A 20,638-nucleotide genomic window follows, 5' to 3' on the forward strand; every position below is an offset into this window, starting at 1 on the left:
TTTTGTACAAGGTTGGTCCGTGTTGGAATTTGGTTAACATGATGACATAATCCTGTGGTTGAAATTTCACCTCAAAACAATTTATTTTCTTCAAACCCAAAGCATTTTCCATGTAGATTCCACGTCACAATACGTTGACAAATTACATCCCGGTGGGATCTGACCAATGACTTTGCAACAGCTGATACTCAGATTTGCAGATTTAACGAGACACAAGCTATTGAATTACATTTTGGCCGATGACACCTGAGTGACAGATAGAACTGATGGCAGTTTGTTACTTAGAGAATGAAGAAAGGATTGTGTATGATTAAAGGTATCCTGTGTGCTTGATATGCCAGCTGTAATATATCCCTGTAGTTTGAATCACAGTGTAAATATATAGCAACGGGGCTGAGAGGGGAGACGACTGGTCAGGCCAACCAAGCACTGACTGTTACACTGGGACCTGGGTTACTGTCTCACTGACACTGAAAACTCTGGGAACGTTATGTTTGGACATCTAGCTATCAGAAGCCTCTTGATCTAGAGTCTATAGTCTACAGTTTGGACAGAAGTCAAATGTTCCGTCTCTCAATCAGGAATTCTATTGGTTAAAGGAGAATATATACATCCAAGATTGTACATGATATCCTGTAGCTATAAGCTCTCTGTTATACTAAAGACAAATATGTCTTTCATGTTATTTCAGGCAGTCACACTCCATGGTTGTGTTGCTAGGTGTGTTTAAGATAGATGTGCTGCCTGTACTAACCCATTACTGATGGACTGTTTGATATTCTCCATTTGTTATTATTTTATAGAGTCTCTCACTGGGCTGGTAATGACCAGATCAGTCTGTAATCAAAAACAGGTCTGAGATCAGATGCTCTGGGTGATGGGTTACACTGGGCTGGGGAGGGGGACATGTGCACAACAGGCCTCGGATAGACCGAGAGACAGAGACAGAGACAGATTTCATTTTAAAAATACCTTTATTGGCCCAAACATTTACATAACTTTAGAACACTCTTCTCCACAGGATGTTTTGGTACCGTAATTGAGGAGGACAAGCTCAGTGGAATGGTGTCAAGTACATCAAACACATGGTTTCCATGCCATTTCATTCGCTCTGTTCCAGCCATTATTATGAGCTGTCCTCCTCTCAGCAGCCTCCACTGCTCTTCGCTTCATTGTAACAGTACTAAAAAGTTCAAACTAATTCAATTCAAAGCCCCTTTGAATTGAATTGAAATTGAGAGAAAGCTAGAGCACTCTCACACCTACTCCACTCCTCATCACATACCAGAGAAAACCCACCTGCTAGCCAGAAAACAAGTGAGAAGGAGAGAAAGAGAAAGAGAGAGAAAGAGAAAGAGAGAGAGAGATGAATTGGAGAGGAAAGCAAATAATCTGTAACATTGTGCTGCGCCCACGTGTCACCATGTATTTCCAATGAGAGTTTCCTGGAAGCGGATGATTAAAATGCTATGGTGATGAAATAGTGAGGTTGTGCTGATTCAGCAGACAGGTGCTTCTAGGGACAGTAAGCGTGTATGACTGATCTGTTAGCATCCTGTCGTGTAAATGGTCTGATTGGTTGCAGAGAGAAAGAGGAAGACCAGGAGCCAGAGCGACACCTGACTCTAATCAACATCAGACTCGGTCTCGACATGGCCACTTAAGCTGGGGCGGCAGGGTAGCCTAGTGGTTAGAGCGTTGGACTGGTAACCGGAAGGTTGCAAGTTCAAATCCCCGAGCTGACAAGGTACAAATCTGTCGTTCTGCCCCTGAACAGGCAGTTAACCCACTGTTCCTAGGCCGTCATTGAAAATAAGAATTTGTTCTTAACTGACTTGCCTAGTTAAATAAAGGTAAAAAAAAAAATAAAAAAAAAAAAGCTAATCCAACCTTTTTTTAGTCTAAAGCTCTGTCTCCTTCTCTCTTCTCTTCTTTCTCTCTTCTGTCTCTCTATTTCTCCATCTCACACTCTCTCTCTGTCGTCCGCTCTAAAGATTCTGCGATAACTACCAGGTTGCATGACCAACCCAACCTTCCCAGCCACCCACCCAGTAATGTCATTGTTTCAGCAAGAAGGAACATTCTGTTGTTCTGTCTCAAATGACACCCTATTCCTTATATAGCTCACTACTTTTGACCAGGACCCATAACCCCATTCCTTATACAGTGCACTACTTTAGACCAGACCCATAACCCTATTCCTTATTTAGTGCACTACTTTAGACCAGGGCCCATAGAGCAATGATCAAAAGTAGTGCACAATATATGGAAAACGGTGTCATATGGGACGTAAGTTGTTTCTCCAAACTGTCTGTCTGTCCAGAGTGACTCAGAAACTGTCTGTCTGTCCAGAGTGACTCAGTAACCGTCTGTCTGTCCAGAGTGACTCAGAAACTGTCTGTCTGTCCAGAGTGACTCAGAAACTGTCTGTCTGTCCAGAGTGACTCAGAAACTGTCTGTCTGTCCAGAGTGACTCAGAAACTGTCTGTCTGTCCAGAGTGACTCAGAAACTGTCTGTCTGTCCAGAGTGACTCAGACCCTGCAGAGCTGACTGTTTGAGATCTTAGGCAATGGCCCTACATTTGACTCAGGACTTTTTAAATTCTGCATGGGGATTCTTAAGTGGCATGAGCTCATGTGTTTCTACAATCCTTTCTCCTCAACCAGATCTTGTGATCCAGTGGAATGGCAGTAATCCCATTTTAAAACACATCAGAGTTGTTCTTTTTATTTAACTACTTTTCTCAAGTAACCTCTCCACCCCTGTGAAAATATTTTCACTGCCTATGAAACATTAGAATTGAACCATCAAACTTCTCGTTAAAGACACTTCTGCAGCTCCGGCTGTGGATGTTGTGCAGGACAGGGGTGGACTGGATTGGACTGGACTTAATATGGCCAGGTATATAACATATCTGACCCAACCCATTCTAGCCCAGCCTAGTTCAGCTCAGGGTCACGTTCAATAAGGCACGAAACAGAAGAAAACAATCACAAATGGAGTGAAACGGGGAGGTTCCATCTGAATTGATCTAATAAGAAAAGCACGTGTGCCCTAATGAAAAACAAGTCAGCCCAGCTCAACCAGAGCTATGCAGTCAGAAGTGGGTAATACTGTTTGTAAATACCACCCCAATTATCCCTAATGAGTGGGTAATAGGAACCAGATGAATGCATATTTAATGTGTCAGAGAAAGGAAGGATGGAGAAAAGGAAGGCCAGCTCTACTCTCTAAAGACACACAGCAGCAACCTGTTATACATTCATTTATAATTTTGCTAGAAACTCAGTAGTAAAGAATGTCATTTCACAAAGTAAGGATGTGCTGACAATATACTTCTTAAATCTTTGAAAGTAGGAGATTCTGCAGTATTTCTGGATTCAATTGTGTCAATGTCTCTTAGTACAAATACTGCTATTTCAATCCTGAGCATTCGAAGAATTCTAAACATTCATAGCCACTAACTGTTCAGTGGATGCTGTGTCCTAAAGAGGCCTTTTAACTTAATAATATGGTAGCCAGGCAGCAACACACACAGATAGACTGCGACTAATTATTGCTTTGACAGCAGTGGACCAGAGGTTAGGTAAACAGGCATGACTGGTCATTTTTTCAGAACAATCTGATCAGATTGTGATGTCATGATCGGGGCCAAATACTCCATCCCACCTGAACAGGCTGAAATGCCTTATTTTTTCTTTCTTTTTTTAAAACGGCTCTTACACAAAAAGGGCATTATCATAATTTTCACAATTTCCGAATGTTATTTCAACCTCATAGTGTGGAAATATATATATATTTTCAAACAGGAAAATCCATTTTTTTCCCCTGCACTGCTCCTTTAATGTTAGTTAAAGGTTCTCTGCTCTTCCAGTTCCAGAGCTGAAGAAGAGCAGCCAGCTGTATGTCTGTCAGAGCAGCCAGCTGTATGTCTCTGTCAGAGCAGTAAAGGAGGCACCCCAGGACAGGATAGAGTTTAACAGCATTTATTGCACCAGGGATCGGCAAACCTTTGATCCTTCCTAACAAGGAACTCGAGGCTTTATTGTGTGTGTGTGTGTGTGTGTGTGTGTGTGTGTGTGTGTGTGTGTGTGTGTGTGTGTGTGTGTGTGTGTGTGTGTGTGTGTGTGTGTGTGTGTGTGTGTCTGTGCATAGTTCAGTTATTGAGTTCTACAGATGTGCCCTTTATGGGAAACAATGGGAGCAGAGACTGTGCCTCTCCCCTCTCCCAGCTCCTCACCACCCTCCCCTCACCCCAGACACTATTATACAGTGACGTTACAGTCCCATCCTGCCAGCTGATGGTTCAGTGCAGTCAATGGGGCCCTTGGGCACGGCTCTGTGTCCCTTTGATTTTCTGTCCATGGACAACAAAGGAGGGCATGGCTGCAGCGCACACACAGATGTGTCCATGCATTACAGAGTACTGTAGAATTGATTAGAGTGGACTAATATGACTTCAACTCACTGTCCATCCAAAGAAGGATAGTGTCAGAAATAACACATGATTACAAACATCATATATCCTTCCTTCCTTCCTTCCTTCCTTCCTTCCTTCCTTCCTAACAACCATCCATCCAGCTTCCTTCCTAACAACCATCTATATACCACCATACCTCCAGTATACCACCATACCTCTAGTATACCACCATACCTCTAGTATACCACCATACCTCCAGTATACCACCATACCTCCAGTATACCACCATACCTCCAGTATACCACCATACCTCCAGTATACCACCATACCTCCAGTATACCACCATACCTCCAGTATACCACCATACCACCAGTATACCACCATACCACCAGTATACCACCATACCTCCAGTATACCACCATACCTCCAGTATACCATCATACCTCCAGTATACCACCATACCTCCAGTATACCACCATACCACCAGTATACCACCATACTACCAGTATACCACCATACTACCAGTATACCACCATACTACCTCCAGTATACCACCATACTACCAGTATACCACCATACCTCCAGTATACCACCATACCTCCAGTATACCACCATACCACCAGTATACCACCATACTACCAGTATACCACCATACCTCCAGTATACCACCATACCTCCAGTATACCACCATACTACCAGTATACCACCATACCTCCAGTATACCACCATAACTCCAGTATACCACCATAACTCCAGTAAACCACCATACCTCCAGTATACCACCATACCTCCAGTATACCACTATACCTCCAGTATACCACCATACCTCCAGTATACCACCATACCTCCAGTATACCACCATACTACCAGTATACCACCATACCTCCAGTATACCACCATACCTCCAGTATACCACCATACCTCCAGTATACCACCAGACCACCAGTATACCACCATACCTCCAGTATACCACCATACCTCCAGTATACCACCAGACCACCAGTATACCACCATACCTCCAGTATACCACCATACCTCCAGTATACCACCATACCACCAGTATACCACCATACCTCCAGTATACCACCATACTACCACCAGACCACCAGACCACCATACCTCCAGTATACCACCAGACCACCAGTATACCACCATACCTCCAGTATACCACCATACCTCCAGTATACCACCATACCTCCAGTATACCACCATACTACCACCAGACCACCAGTATACCACCATACCTCCAGTATACCACCATACCTCCAGTATACCACCAGACCACCAGTATATCACCATACCTCCAGTATACCACCATACTACCTCTCTCCTGTTGCCATCTTTTGGATGTATTGGGCACTGCACTCTTCAGTGAGAAACACAGTTTCTAGTTGGTCGGTGTCTGTAATGGCCACATCCGTACGCACACATGCACGTACACACACACACACACACACACACACACACACACACACACACACACACACACACACACACACACACGCACACACATGCACATTTTGAGGTGTATGGCCCTGGTACCCCATTCGTCTCTGTTCTGTTTCAGCTGGGCTTCATTCACAAAACTGCTTCTCCGGCGGCGTTTCCTTCCTCCTCTTTCTCTTTGTGGCGAAAACACCATCGCTTTGTTCCCCCAGTTTATGTTTGTTTTATCAAAACTACTCTCCCTGTTCGTCTGAAATGAATTCGAGCGAAGAGAGAGAAACTCAGGGAAAGATTGGGTTACACGTCTGCGAGAGACAAAAGTGGCTGGTGGAGAGGGTTCATGACAGTTGGCTGTGGTTTGGGTGGGAGAGAACTCGATACCATCATTTAGACCCTCCATAAACATACAGAACCAGAGACAGATGTACTCTGGGAAATATGGCTCTGGGAACAGCAGCGCTTTTCCACAAAGCAGACCTTTACCCGTAACATTAAATGCATGCTTTTATAATTACCTGCAATGTGTTTATGGTTGCTTACACAAACCCATGGGAAGTATTTAGTTGGACGTAACAACACAGACTCCGTGTGTAGATAAACTCTCATCAATTAGAAGTAGGAGCAGCTATTGAATTCTCTAGTCTGAAAGATGATGGTGTGTACAGTTAGAGATAGTAGGGCAAGGATATGTGGTGTGTGTGTGTCTGTGTGTTTTTGATTCACCCTTGTTTTGATGGCTATCCACTTTCAACCCTCAGACCTAGTGAAAGAGTACCTTAGTGGGATAATGTCCTGACACTCCAGCAGAGACCAAATCTAAAAGAGTACCTTAGTGGGATCATTTCCTGACGCTCCAACAGAGACCAAACCTAAAAGAGTACCTTAGTGCGATCCTTTCCTGACGCTCCAGCAGAGACCAAACCTTTTCCAATCACACAGCCAACAGTCCGAAAACAGCATAGCAGCAGCATGTAACTACAGATGGTTAGCTCATCCTCTCGCTCTCTTTCTCTCTTTCTCCCTCTATCTCTCTTTCTCCCTCTCTCTTTCTCCCTCTCTCTCTCTTTCTCCCTATCTCTCTCTTTCTCCCTCTATCTCTCTTTCTCCCTCTCTCTTTCTCCCTCTCTCTCTCTTTCTCCCTATCTCTCTCTTTCTCCCTCTCTCTCTCTTTTCCCCTATCTCTTTCTCCCTCTCTCTCTCTTTCTCCCTCTCTCTCTCTTTCTCCCTATCTCTCTCTTTCTCCCTATCTCTCTCTTTTCCCCTATCTCTTTCTCCCTCTCTCTCTCTTTCTCCCTATCTCTCTCTCTCTTTCTCCCTCTCTCTCTTTCTCCCTCCCTCTCTTTCTCCCTCCCTCTCTCTTTCTCCCTCTCTCTCTCTTTCTCCCTCTCTCTCTCTTTCTCCCTCTCTCTCTCTTTCTCCCTCTCTCTCTCTTTCTCCCTCTCTCTCTCTTTCTCCCTCTCTCTCTCTTTCTCCCTCTCTCTCTCTTTCTCCCTCTCTCTCTCTTTCTCCCTATCTCTCTTTTTCTCTCTCTCTTTCTCCCTCCTCTCTTTCTCTCTTTCTCCCTCTCTCTCTCTCTCTCTCTCTCTCTCTCTCTCTCTCTCTCTCTCTCTCTCTCTCTCTCACCCTCTATACCCATCCTCTCCCAATGTCTTTGTCTCTCTCTTCATCTCTCCACCCCCTCTCTCTGATCCTGCTTCCCAGTGGAGAGTGAGGGGAGCTGGGGTGAGGTGTGTGGAGGCGGTGGGTCAGGAGTACTCCGAGACCCTGATGCTCTGGTTAATGTGTGTACTGAGACTCACACAGGAAGCTATTGATTAGAGCCGCAGGAGAGAGAGGGGTAGGGGTGGAGGTGAAAGTGTTTCATCTCCTCTGATTCATATACTGTATATAGTATAGATGCCTATGTGTGGGCATGATGGAGGTTGTCAGAAAGGTTGGAAGTGGAGGTGGGGGGTAATGTATGTATTTCTCTTTATTCTGCCTTTTTAATTGTTGTGATCTGTGTTCTGGCAGGGAAAGAGACAATAGAAGGTGAAATGAAAGGGAACTTTTATTGGCAATTTGATGACTCAAAATTAAGTCATGATGGTTTCACCTGGATAACCGAACCAAAATGGCCCCCTAATCACTCCCAGTTGCATTCTGTCTACAGACAAAATGACTGAGGGGATTCCTGAACTAGGACATTAGAGACCCATTGAGGCTCTATTTAGTTTCTCACCTCAGATGATGACAGGCTGTGTATGGGGAGGATGATTGAGTGGAGGATGATTGAGTGGAGGAGATGCAGAGACGGAGGAGCTCAATCAGATGTCTGTATGATTGAAGATGTGGTCTTTAACATCTTCTTAAGTACACTGATGTGATCCTTCTGTTCTGCAAGTGAGACTGATGAAAGTCATATATCCCCCTCGCCTGCGCTGCGCCTCCTCCCCCATCTCCTCCTCCCCCATCTTCTCCACCCCTATTTCCTCCTCCTCCCTCATCTTCTCCACCCCTATTTCCTCCTCCTCCCTATCTCTTCCTCCCCAATCTCCTTCTCCCTACCATCTCTTCCTCCCCATCTCCTCCTCCCCCATCTCCTCCTCCCCCATCTCCTCCTCCCCCATCTCTTCCTCCCCATCTCCTCCTCCCTATCTCCTCCTCCCTATCTCCTCCTCCCTATCTCCTCCTCCCCATCTCTTCCTCCCCATCTCCTCCTCCCCATCTCCTCCTCCCCATCTCCTTCTCCCTACCATCTCTTCCTCCCTATCTCCTCCTTCCTCCCTATCTCCTCCTTCCCCCCTATCTCCTCCTCCTTATCTCCTCCTCCCCATCTCCTCCTCCCCATCTCCTCCTCCCCATCTCCTTCTCCCTACCATCTCCTCCTCCCTATCTCCTCCTTCCCCCCTATCTCCTCCTTCCCCCCTATCTCCTCCTTCCCCCCTATCTCCTTCCCCCCTATCTCCTTCCCCCCTATCTCCTCCTCCCCATCTCCTCCTCCCCATCTCCTCCTCCCCATCTCCTCCTCCCCATCTCTTCCCCCCTATCTCCTCCTTCCCCCCTATCTCCTCCTTCCCCCCTATCTCCTCCTTCCCCCCTATCTCCTCCTCCCCATCTCCTCCTCCCCATCTCCTCCTCCCCATCTCCTCCTCCCCATCTCCTCCTCCCCATCTCCTCTCTCTCTCTCTCTCTTCTCTTCACTTCTCTCTCTCTCTCTCCTCTCTCTCCTCTCTCTCTTTCTTCTCTCTCTTTCTTCTTTTCTCTCTCGCTCCTTTCTTCCAACCCTAACCCTCCAATCCCCAATATTCTCTGCTTTACGCCTAACCCCCCCCCCCTTCTGCCTGGCTGGCTGACTCACAGCAATCACACCTCTGAATGGAGGGAACGCAATAAAGGAGTGGCTGGGGGGTAGTATGAAAGAGTGTGGTATGTCAGATCTGTGTCCAGACAAGTCTATGTTGGCCAAGTCCTTTCTTTCTCTTTCTCTCCCATACACAGGCACATACACACATACACAAGTATCTCTCTCATCCTCTCTTTGTCTCTTTCATCTATCTAATCATGTGACAAGCAAATCATTTCTTGAGAAATACAAATTCTGAGAGGTACACTACCATTCAAAAGTTTTGGGTCACTTTGAAATGTCCTTGTTTTTGAAAGAAAATCAATTTTTCGGTCTATTAAAATAACATCAAATTGATCAGAAATACAGTGTAGACATTATTAATGCTGTAAATTACTATTGTAGTTGGAAACGGCTGATTTTTAATGGAATATCTACATAGGCGTACAGAGGCCCATTATTTGTGCACCGGGGCTTCCCACTCCTCTTTCTATTCTGGTTAGGGCCAGTTTGCGCTGTTCTGTGAAGGGAGTAGTACACAGCGTTGTACGAGATCTTCAGTTTCTTGGCAATTTCTCGCATGGAATAGCCTTCATTTCTCAGAACAAAAATAGACTGACAAGTTGCAGAAGAAAGTCCTTTGTTTCTGGCCATTTTGAGCCTGTAATCGAACCTCACAAATACTGATGCTCCAGATACTCAACTAGTCTAAAGAAGGACAGTTTTATTGCTTCATTAATCAGAACAACAGTTTTTTTTTGCAAAAGGGTTTTCTAGTGATCAATTAGCCTTTTAAAATGATAAACTTGGATTAGCTAACACAACGTGCCATTGGAACACAGGAGTGATGGTTGCTGATAATGGGCCTCTGTACACCTATGTAGATATTCCATAAAAAATCTGCCGTTTCCAGCTACAGTAGTCATTTACCCTGATGAAGACAGCTTGTCTGTTGAAACGTTGGACATTACATTTTTAGCATCTGAGCTCCTAGAGTGTGCGGCTCTCCTTTATTTTCACAGTAGTCATTTACAACATTAACAATGTCTACACTCTATTTCTGATCAATCTGATGTTATTTTAATGGACAAACAATGTGCTTTTCTTTCAAAATCAAAGACATTTCTAAGTGACCCCAAACTTTGAACATTAGTGTACATCTACCTTCAAAATTTGCAAGAAATAAAGACAAATGCACAAAGGCAGGATCTACCGGCCCAGAGCTGAGCTGACAGGGTTCCTTTCCCCCCTAGTCCCTACCCAGCAGCCCTAGCAGCAGCAGTAGTGTTAGCCCCAGGAGCCTCCTGAGTCAGGGCCCTGCTGCCCTCTCTGGGAGTATCACACTCTGCACTATCGACCAGAGCTCCAGGCCAGGGTCCATCCATCACGGTCTGCCCAGGGAAAGGCTCACTTCCGGGGGTCAGGTAACACAGACAGTCTGGGTCAGGAAGACCGGTTCTGGAGCGTCTGATCCCGGGCCAAAGAGTGCTCCAAGAGTCCGGATTCGATTCCAGTTTATAAACTCACTCGTCTAGTAAATGGTACGGTCTGGGACGTTTGAGTTCCACCTGGCGAGAATACACCCCCTAGTATCGGGGGGGGGGGGGGGGGGGGTGGGGGGGGGGGGTGATGATATAAAGCATGAGGCTAACGTGGCGTCGACAGAGAGGTGGACGTCTCCTCTCATTGATAACTCCCAGTAGACCAGTATGCAGCTGGAGACAAGGCGCTGCAAGGCCAGGCTGCCCTGCATTACTTACACTATGTATTACTCTCTTCCCCACAAAATACATGACATCAGTTGTGTGTGTAATACTGAGAGAGGTGCCTCTTCAACCCAGAGCAGCCAGTAGCCTCTTCAACCCAGAGCAGCCAGTAGCCTCTTCAACCCAGAGCAGCCAATAGCCTCTTTAACCCAGAGCAGCCAGTAGCCTCTTCAACCCAGAGCAGCCAGTAGCCTATTTAACCCAGAGCAGCCAGTAGCCTCTTCAACCCAGAGCAGCCAGTAGCCTCTTTAACCCAGAGCAGCCAATAGCCTCTTTAACCCAGAGCAGCCAATAGCCTCTTTAACCCAGAGCAGCCAGTAGCCTCTTTAACCCAGAGCAGCCAGTAGCCTCTTTAACCCAGAGCAGCCAGTAGCCTCTTCAACCCAGAGCAGCCAATAGCCTCTTCAACCCAGAGCAGCCAGTAGCCTCTTCAACCCAGAGCAGCCAGTAGCCTCTTCAACCCAGAGCAGCCAGTAGCGTCTTTAACCCAGAGCAGCCAGTAGCCTCTTCACCTCAGAGCAGCCAGTAGCCTCATTAACCCTGAGCAGCCAGTAGCCTCTTTAACCCAGAGCAGCCAGTAGCCTCTTCAACCCAGAGCAGCCAGTAGCCTCTTTATCCCAGAGTCAGTCTCTGGACATATGAACTACAGACTACAGGCCTAGTCTGACCACATAGCTATACCAAGTGTTTGTGTCCTACTTTTTGTTGTTGTATAAATCCTGTTTAATTTTATGTCTACTTCTTACTTGGCATCATTAAGCCCAAAACAACAGGCGTAGAAGTACTGTAAGTACCCATGGAAACGCAGCGACGCCTGTAACCAAACACTGACGCCGGGGGCGACGGCTCTCTAAGACCTAGCGTGTGACCCGCTCTTTTCCAGCACTGCTGGGTTCTGCCCCCATCCAGGCCCCGTCCAGGCCCTGTAGAGCACAGGCAGCAGGCATGCAGGCAGCAAGGGCGTGGGCTGTATGAGAAGGCCTGTGGAGAGGCAGGGGTACGGGATAGGGGTGTGTGGGAAAGTAATGTAAAGTGTGAGTGTGTGTGTGTGTGCATTTTGCATGTGTTTATGTGTGTGTGTGTGTGTGTGTGTGTGAGTGTGTATGTTTCTGGATAGCTATAGGTGTTGTGTGGTAGGGTTTACGGGCAGGTTAGTCAGTGTTGGGTCTGTTTTTCTGGCCATAGTTGGGAGCAGGGAGGGTGATGTTCCATAAGGGCTGGAGTGCAGTGGGGGGTTGGCAGACAGGCTGGAAAGTGATCCTCCACCACCCATCCCCTCTCCCTCCCTCAGTACCAGTGTACGTACCCCTGATGGGAAGCTGGCAGAGGGAGAGGGCCCCCCCCCCCCCCCCCATTACACTACTCCCTCCTCCACTCACATACCACTGGCACCATGCTCTGCCACCACATCTGGGATGGATTTAACAGAGAAACAGAGAGAAGGATGGAGAGAGGGGAGAGATGAAGAGAAGGGGGAAGAGAGGGATGGGACATGCTGCTTGATGAGAGAGGGGAAGAAGTAAAAGTGATATCACCCTCTCTGTGACTTCCATCGTGTTACCATGGCAACAAAAGTCGACTGACAGATGGAGGCAGCCAAGAAGAGTTTGTTCTATCTGGCCATGGATTAATAATGGATTCTATTTACGTTTAGCCCGTAAAGATCTGCACACATTGTGTTATCCTGGGGTTACTGATTCAGAGTGCAGGGGCTGTTGTTTTTAATGTTATATATGAATTAATATGCCACACTTTTAAGTTAATTAGCTCTGTTCAAAGAAATCTGGGGACACTTGTCTGTGCTGCACCTATTCAAGCATACTTTGATAAAACTCATACATGACTTTACATCACATGACTTTACATTACATCACATCACATGACTTTACATCACATGACTTTACATCACATGACTTTACATCACATGACTTTACATTACATCACATCGCAGTAAAAGTCAGTAATGTTGCCTTTGCATTTGTTTCCCTGGATACAGCGAAACTGAACATTTTCTGCTTCATTTATTTTCCATATAAATAGACTCCAAACAGTGGAATTTTATGGTTGTCTGCCCAATTTTTATATGCATAATTATGGAACTTGCGGTGTAAGCAGTAATAATTATGAGATTGGAAAATTTTAAATAAACAGAAGCGCTGACCCATAAAAATAATTAGAGTCTTTTACATGGTTGTTAAACATTGCTTGATGTAATTAATAGTATGCGACCAATAGCACACATAGCCTTTTTCCATTTGCAAATTTATAATATATAATTATTTACTATTTATTTATAGTGTGAATACAGTAGGACCATGTATATTATTACAGATACAGTATATTGGCAGTTTGGAAAAGTCCTTGTCAGACTGTATAACTCATTTAATGATGAGGATTTGGAGTGAAAAGTGTCTCTAACCTCAGTATGTTGTGAAAACCCGACTCTATTTCCTGTTAAGGTGGTTGTGTCATTCTAGTCAGTGTTGGCCTTATCGACAGGGACGTTCTGACACCTTTCCATGGACTAACTCAACAAGCACTAGTTTTATATGGCGAGCTGATTTACAGCCATTCAGTCCTCAACTCACACAACACAACTGTACTTCCTCTAAGATCCTTTTCCCCTTTACTTCTCCTTCCTTCACAGTTTTTCTTGTGGTTATTTTCTGGTGTCTTGTTGCACATTTAGTTTGAAAACAACTATCATAGCTGCATTGTAACCCTACTGTAGGTCTCTTCTGTGAAGAGTCAGAGACTGAGACAACCCTATGGTCCAGGCCCTGTCAGAGACTGAGACAACCCTATGGTCCAGGCCCTGTCAGAGACTGAGACAACCCTCTGGTCCAGGCCCTGTCAGAGACTGAGACAACCCTATGGTCCAGGCCCTGTCAGAGACTGAGACAACCCTCTGGTCCAGGCCCTGTCAGAGACTGAGACAACCCTATGGTCCAGGCCCTGTCAGAGACTGAGACAACCCTATGGTCCAGGCCCTGTCAGAGACTGAGACAACCCTATGGTCCAGGCCCTGTCAGAGACTGAGACAACCCTATGGTCCAGGCCCTGTCAGAGACTGAGACAACCCTATGGTCCAGGCCCTGTCAGAGACTGAGGCAGGAGACTATCTAGCTGCATAATTTACCTCTTATTACTGCCTCCTGCCTCCTGCCTCCTGCCTCTCTCCTTTCTTCTATGTCGGGTGGAATACTGCCTCCTGCCTCCCGCCTCTCTTCTATGTCGGGTGGAATACTGCCTCCCGCCTCTCTCCTCTTTCCTATGTCGGGTGGAATACTGCCTCCTGCCTCTCTTCTCTCTGACTGCTGTTCCCCAAACTGCTTCTGACACATGGAGGAAGGGGTTAGTAAGCTGTTATGACTGCCATTGACAAGGGTCACCATGGAAACACAATAGCGGTCTATGGGAAATGCAAATTAGGGGGGTAGCGGGGTTGGGAATGGGACGCGGCTCGGCTCTGCTTGACAAGGGAGGGAAGTCACTGCTGGAAAATGTCTATAAGATGTGGCTGGTGTGACGTAGGAGCCTTTCACTACTCACATATTTATCTGCACGGCTTTAATCCAGTCTGATTGTAATAATGGACGGTTAGATACACCCCAGTAATACAAACCAGTGGGGTACAATTTAAAAGTTGGTACGGGACTCTGGAAAATGTCTGCATGCGCTCCATCTCATGTAGTACTGTCACTAGACGATGAGCAGAAAGGTAAAGGGATGAGCAGAAAGGTAAAGGGATGAGCAGAAAGGGAAAAGGATTAGCAGAAAGGTAAAGGGATGAGCAGAAAGGTAAAGGGATGAGCAGAAAGGGAAAAGGATTAGCAGAAAGGTAAAGGGATGAGCAGAAAGGTAAAGGGATGAGCAGAAAGGTAAAGGGATGAGCAGAAAGGTAAAGGGATGAGCAGAAAGGTAAAGGGATGAGCAGAAAGGGAAAGGGATGAGCAGAAAGGGAAAAGGATTAGCAGAAAGGTAAAGGGATGAGCAGAAAGGTAAAGGGATGAGCAGAAAGGGAAAAGGATTAGCAGAAAGGTAAAGGGATGAGCAGAAAGGTAAAGGGATGAGCAGAAAGGTAAAGGGATTAGCAGAAAGGGAAAGGGATGAGCAGAAAGGGAAAAGGATGAGCAGACGTCAGAAAGGGATGATCGGAAAGGGATGAGCAGACTTCGGAAAGGGATGAGCAGAAAAGGAAAGGGATGAGCAGAAAGGGAAAAGGATGAGCAGACGTCAGAAAGGGATGATCGGAAAGGGATGAGCAGACGTCGGAAAGGGATGAGCAGACGTCGGAAAGGGATGAGCAGAAATGGAAAGGGATGAGCAGACGTCGGAAAGGGATGAGCAGACGTCGGAATGGGATGAGCAGACGTCGGAAAGGGATGAGCAGACGTCGGAAAGGGATGAGCAGACGTCGGAAAGGGATGAGCAGACGTCGGAATGGGATGAGCAGACGTCGGAAAGGGATGAGCAGAAAGGTAAAGGGATGAGCAGACGTCGGAAAGGGATGAGCAGACGTCGGAATGGGATGAGCAGACGTCGGAAAGGGATGAGCAGACGTCGGAAAGGGATGAGCAGACGTCGGAAAGGGATGAGCAGACGTCGGAATGGGATGAGCAGACGTCGGAAAGGGATGAGCAGACGTCGGAATGGGATGAGCAGAAAGGTAAAGGGATGAGCAGAAAGGTAAAGGGATGAGCAGACGTCAGAAAGGGAAAGTACATTGATAGAATAGGGATGGTTTCATTTTACATGCAGCTGGTTGGGTAATACAGTCAATGATCTCTGAATGAGCTCTAATTGGGTTGCAGTGTGTTATGGGTTGTCTGGTGTTCTCTTCAGCTCTGCTGTATCCTATACATTATGAAAGCTGAAATATATTGTATTGATTGTAATGGGTGGACTGGACTGGGGTTCAGCTCTGCTGTATCCTATATGATGGAATACAGTGTTGTCACACATGATGAGCATTCTCTGACCTGTTTGTGTCTCAGCCACTTAGTCGCTGTCCTGGCCAGTCTTGTTTGCTTACTGTTCGTATGGTCTACTTTTCCTACACCATCTCATTTGTGTGTGTGTTTTTGTGTGTGTGTGTGTGTGTTTTTGTGTGTGTGTGTGTGTGTGTGTGTGTGTGTGTGTGTGTGTGTGTGTGTGTGTGTGTGTGTGTGTGTGTGTGTGTGTGTGTGTGTGTGTGTGTGTGTGTGTGTGTGTGTGTGTGTGTGTGCGTGTGTGTGTGAGGCAATCTGTTTTAGTGTCTTTCTTTCTCCTCCACTACCCTTCTACCCCTCACGGCCCACAGGACAGCGCTACTCGTCTGAGCGCCAGTTACCAGTCTGGAATTCCACAGCGACAGCCAGAGCATGATAGCTCCTAAAAATATCCTTGGATCAGTGAAGCATTCCAGAGTGTAGTTTCTCCACTAACTCAGGTGAACCGGGCAGGAGAGTGGTGCTATAGCACCCCCTTCTGATCAGATAGCGTCTAGTAACTTCATGGTTGTCATGTTGACGTTCACATCTCATATGCTTCACTCTCGATATACATATACAGTGTTGTCTCAGCATTTCTGGTTCCAGTTCAACTTGTTTAGGTGTTTTGCAGTTTCTGCCTGTATGTGCACTGGTATGGGGTGGAGGGTTGTGGGGTTATTGGTTGTAGTTTTTATCCCTAGCCCATTCTGGGTTATCTTTGGGGGATGTAATAATACTGCTATCATCGTCGAGGCAGAGGACATGTATGTGTAGCCCATGTATCTGGCCAAAAATAATATGTCATACTGTTTCTGGCCAGACAGCATCAGATACGTGGGTTACATGTAGTAAGACAGAGAGTCACTGTTTCGCTCGGATGCTTTCTCTGGTGAGATCGTTTCAGCCACTTGCTAATTGAAAGAAAGTTGGCGGGTGCACAGTGCACTGTTCGGATGCTGGAATTATTTTGGATTAACGTGCGAAGGTAACCTACTTTTTGAAGTGATTTGTTTGACAATTAGATGAAAACATCATGACTGGTTGTGTTCATGGCACATTAAAAGATCATTCAAAAATCAGTGGGAATAAGGGGGGGGGGGGGGGGGGCTCAGACTGGCCTCTGCCTGGGTCCTCCAAATCACCAAGTCCCCTCCTGGGTGGATGGCCTCCAAATCACCAAGTCCACTCCTGGGTGGATGGCCTCCAAATCACCAAGTCCCCTCCTGGGTGGATGGCCTCCAAATCACCAAGTCCCCTCCTGGGTGGATGGCCTCCAAATCACCAAGTCCACTCCTGGGTGGATGGCCTCCAAATCACCAAGTCCACTCCTGGGTGGATGGCCTCCAAATCACCAAGTCCACTCCTGGGTGGATGGCCTCCAAATCACCAAGTCCCCTCCTGGGTGGATGGCCTCCAAATCACCAAGTCCACTCCTGGGTGGATGGCCTCCAAATCACTAAGTCCCCTCCTGGGTGGATGGCCTCCAAATCACTAAGTCCACTTCTAGGTGGACGGGGGGAGGCGATGCTACTGTACAAAAGTAGTGACATACAGTATGTGTTCGCTATCAGCTACAGTAGCAGAACAGCACTGCCTGAGGTCTGTCTGAGCCATTCTCTCCAGCCTGTGTCAGATTCCTGGAATAACTTCCCAGTGTTAAAAAAAGAAACTCAGACACAACCCTCTAACACCCCCCCCCCCCCTCGAACACCCCCAGCCCCCACCCCTCCATGTCGAAAACGGGGCAGCTCTCCTCTCTGAGTTTCACTGTCACTTCATAGTTGACTGTTAGAGTTGTTGACAGTTAGACAGTAAGGACGGTTCTACTGATAGATTTGAAATCTTCTTTGTTCGTGTTATTATGTTTTTATTCTGTGTTGCTTTAGTTAGGATGCGGGACTGAATGGGGGGCTCTGTTGCCCCCTGTGAAAAACCCGTCACCATGTCTAACAGTTTCCGTGGTTACCGTACTATTTCTCAGCACCTAAATGACCTGAAGAAGGAGAACTTCAGCCTGAAGCTGAGGATCTACTTCCTGGAGGAGAGGATCCAGCAGAAGTACGAGGACAGCAGCCATGATGTCCACAGGAGGGTGAGTCTCACTGGGGCACTGAGGGGTGGAGGACAGAGGGTAGGAGCAGCCGTGATGTCCCACAAGAGGGTGAATCTCACTGGGGCACTGAGGGGTGGAGGACAGGGGGTAGGAGCAGCCGTGATGTCCCACAAGAGGGTGAGTCTCACTGGGGCACTGAGGGGTGGAGGACAGGGGGTAGGAGCAGCCGTGATGTCCCACAAGAGGGTGAATCTCACTGGGGCACTGAGGGGTGGAGGACAGGGGGTAGGAGCAGCCACGATGTCCCACAAGAGGGTGAATCTCACTGGGGCACTGAGGGGTGGAGGACAGGGGGTAGGAGCAGCCACGATGTCCCACAAGAGGGTGAATCTCACTGGGGCACTGAGGGGTGGAGGACAGGGGGTAGGAGCAGCCACGATGTCCCACAAGAGGGTGAATCTCACTGGGGCACTGAGGGGTGGAGGAGCAGCCACGATGTCCCACAAGAGGGACAGAGGAGGGGGGAGCAGGGGCAGGGGATGGGAGCTTCATGGGGGGGAATAGCCATTTGTTGCTATTTTACAATTGAATATGCGGTGTCGCTATGTGTGTGACAGAGAGAGAAGGTGAGAGAGTTTTGTGTGAAGGTCTATGCTGTGTGGTCTGGGTTCATCATACATCAACATGTTTATTTAGCTCCAGATGATGAACAAATTATGCTAAGTCATGCAATTGAATGAATGAATGAATGAATACAGTAATCATGGCCCAGTGTATCTCCTATGGTTGTTTACGGTACATACTGTAGTTTCCAGCTCTCTTCCTGTTGACTGTTTATGCTGCAGCTCCCAGACAGTGATGATCACTATACCCTTTTCAACAGGTCTCAGACCTGTTTCTGAGTGTTAACTGCAGCTGCCAATTACACTGCTCTGTCTTTAGAGACTGATCTGAGCTCAGAGATACTAGAGTAAACCCAGAGCAAGAGCTAATATAAAGAGCTAATATAAAAATTATTAGTTAACCCCTTTCCTGTAGTCAAATGGCCAAATCGCCCTCCAGTGGCCTCTTGGGTAGAATCTTATTCATATTTTTTGTAATTTCATAATTAATAAACATAATTTCCAAAAAACTCACCAAAAATGTGGTGTTTCTATGTCAAACAGTTTTGTTATATTTCAGTCTTCTGTGATGTTTATAAAGTGCAATAATGGGATGCAAACTAAAATGTAATACATTTCATCATTTCAAATATCAGACTTCTTTTTCTTTTTAAAGCCCACAACCATGTGTGTGAGGTGTATGCTTTTATTTGAAAGTAGATTTATTTAAGACTACCCAGAAACACTCTGTGTGACCCTGATTTGTCCTACTGCAGTAAATGGTTAATAATAACTGGAATATGATGAATAGTGTGAACAATGGAATGTCTTACATTAGATCACATGATCCCAACGTTGTACTGTATATTTATTTTGAAAAACAGACCTGCCCACTGGACAGGCAACTTGACTGATGTGGTTAAGACTGGTTGAGACCGGTCGTTGTTGCAAAGGTGATACCTCAGCAGCTGCTGTCTGGCCTGGGGGCAGTGGAGCCAATAGTTTTTGAGAAAATCCCTCCGACGCCACCAATCAGAGACCCCCCAGTGAACACCTCAGAGTTTCAAACAGATGTCAGCTTTCTATATCCACCCCTCTGACCTTACTGCAGGCTACAGTCAAACCAGGGATATGATCTGCAGACATTTACTCTATGAACAGTTTATGCCTTATCATATGCCTGTAGCGTATCTGCTGCAGTGAGACTAGCAGATCAGCTTTCTGTGTCAACCTCTGTGACCTTCTCTGACTGCAGCCGTAGACACCTAGCCTGGTCCCAGACCTGTTTGTGTTGTCTTGCCAACTCCACTGCTGTCATTATCAAATCAATGCAAAGGATTTGGCAAGACAACACAAACAGACCTAGGACCAGGTTACTAGACACCTACAGCTGCTGTAATAAAACACTGGGTCGGTGATAATGTACTGTGTTGGCTGACTAGATGATTACTTCATTAATATTCAACTTTGATATTACCGTTGAAGTATAAAGATCATCTCTCTAGCAGCTCCCTCAGTAGAACTCATCGAAAGGTCATGTGCCTTCATGTTGTTATCCAAAGTATAGAAATAATTGTTATTGTGAGTATCATCAAAACATGATCATATTATAACAATAACATCAATGATCTCCTTGTAAGTGCAGAGCAACGATTAAGGACCGACAGAGCGACAGGAACAACAATGTTTTGTGTCCAGACAAGCCATGACCAATACCAACAGAATCAAATCAGATTAAAACATTTGATTGTAACATTTGTTTTGCTCCTTCTAAATGCCATGGCTGAAAAGTATGTGCAGTTAACTTCGTGCACCTCCTGATTTATAATGTTGACAGAACAGAGACAGTAGTCCAGTAATGTTGACAGATCAGAGACAGTAGTCCAGTTATGTTGACAGATCAGAGACAGTAGTCCAGTAATGTTGACAGATCAGAGACAGTAGTCCAGTTATGTTGACAGATCAGAGACAGTAGTCCAGTTATGTTGACAGATCAGAGACAGTAGTCCAGTAATGTTGACAGATCAGAGACAGTAGTCCAGTAATGTTGAC

At 46.3% G+C, this 20,638-nt stretch overlaps 1 protein-coding gene across 2 annotated transcripts in view; it reads left to right on the top strand.

Moving 5' to 3' along the window:
• The window catches only part of LOC129869442 (myomegalin-like), a 139,527-nt gene that overhangs the window by 27,134 nt on the left and 91,755 nt on the right, over window positions 1-20,638 (top strand). For both annotated transcript variants that reach the window (XM_055943862.1, XM_055943863.1), the window contains exon 4: window positions 17,913-18,023. In XM_055943862.1, coding sequence (XP_055799837.1) covers window positions 17,913-18,023 — 111 coding nt within the window. The remainder of the gene's footprint in view (window positions 1-17,912; window positions 18,024-20,638) is intronic.

Source organism: Salvelinus fontinalis, chromosome 14, assembly GCF_029448725.1.
Source record: "Salvelinus fontinalis isolate EN_2023a chromosome 14, ASM2944872v1, whole genome shotgun sequence".
Classification (NCBI taxonomy): Eukaryota; Metazoa; Chordata; class Actinopteri; order Salmoniformes; family Salmonidae; genus Salvelinus; species Salvelinus fontinalis.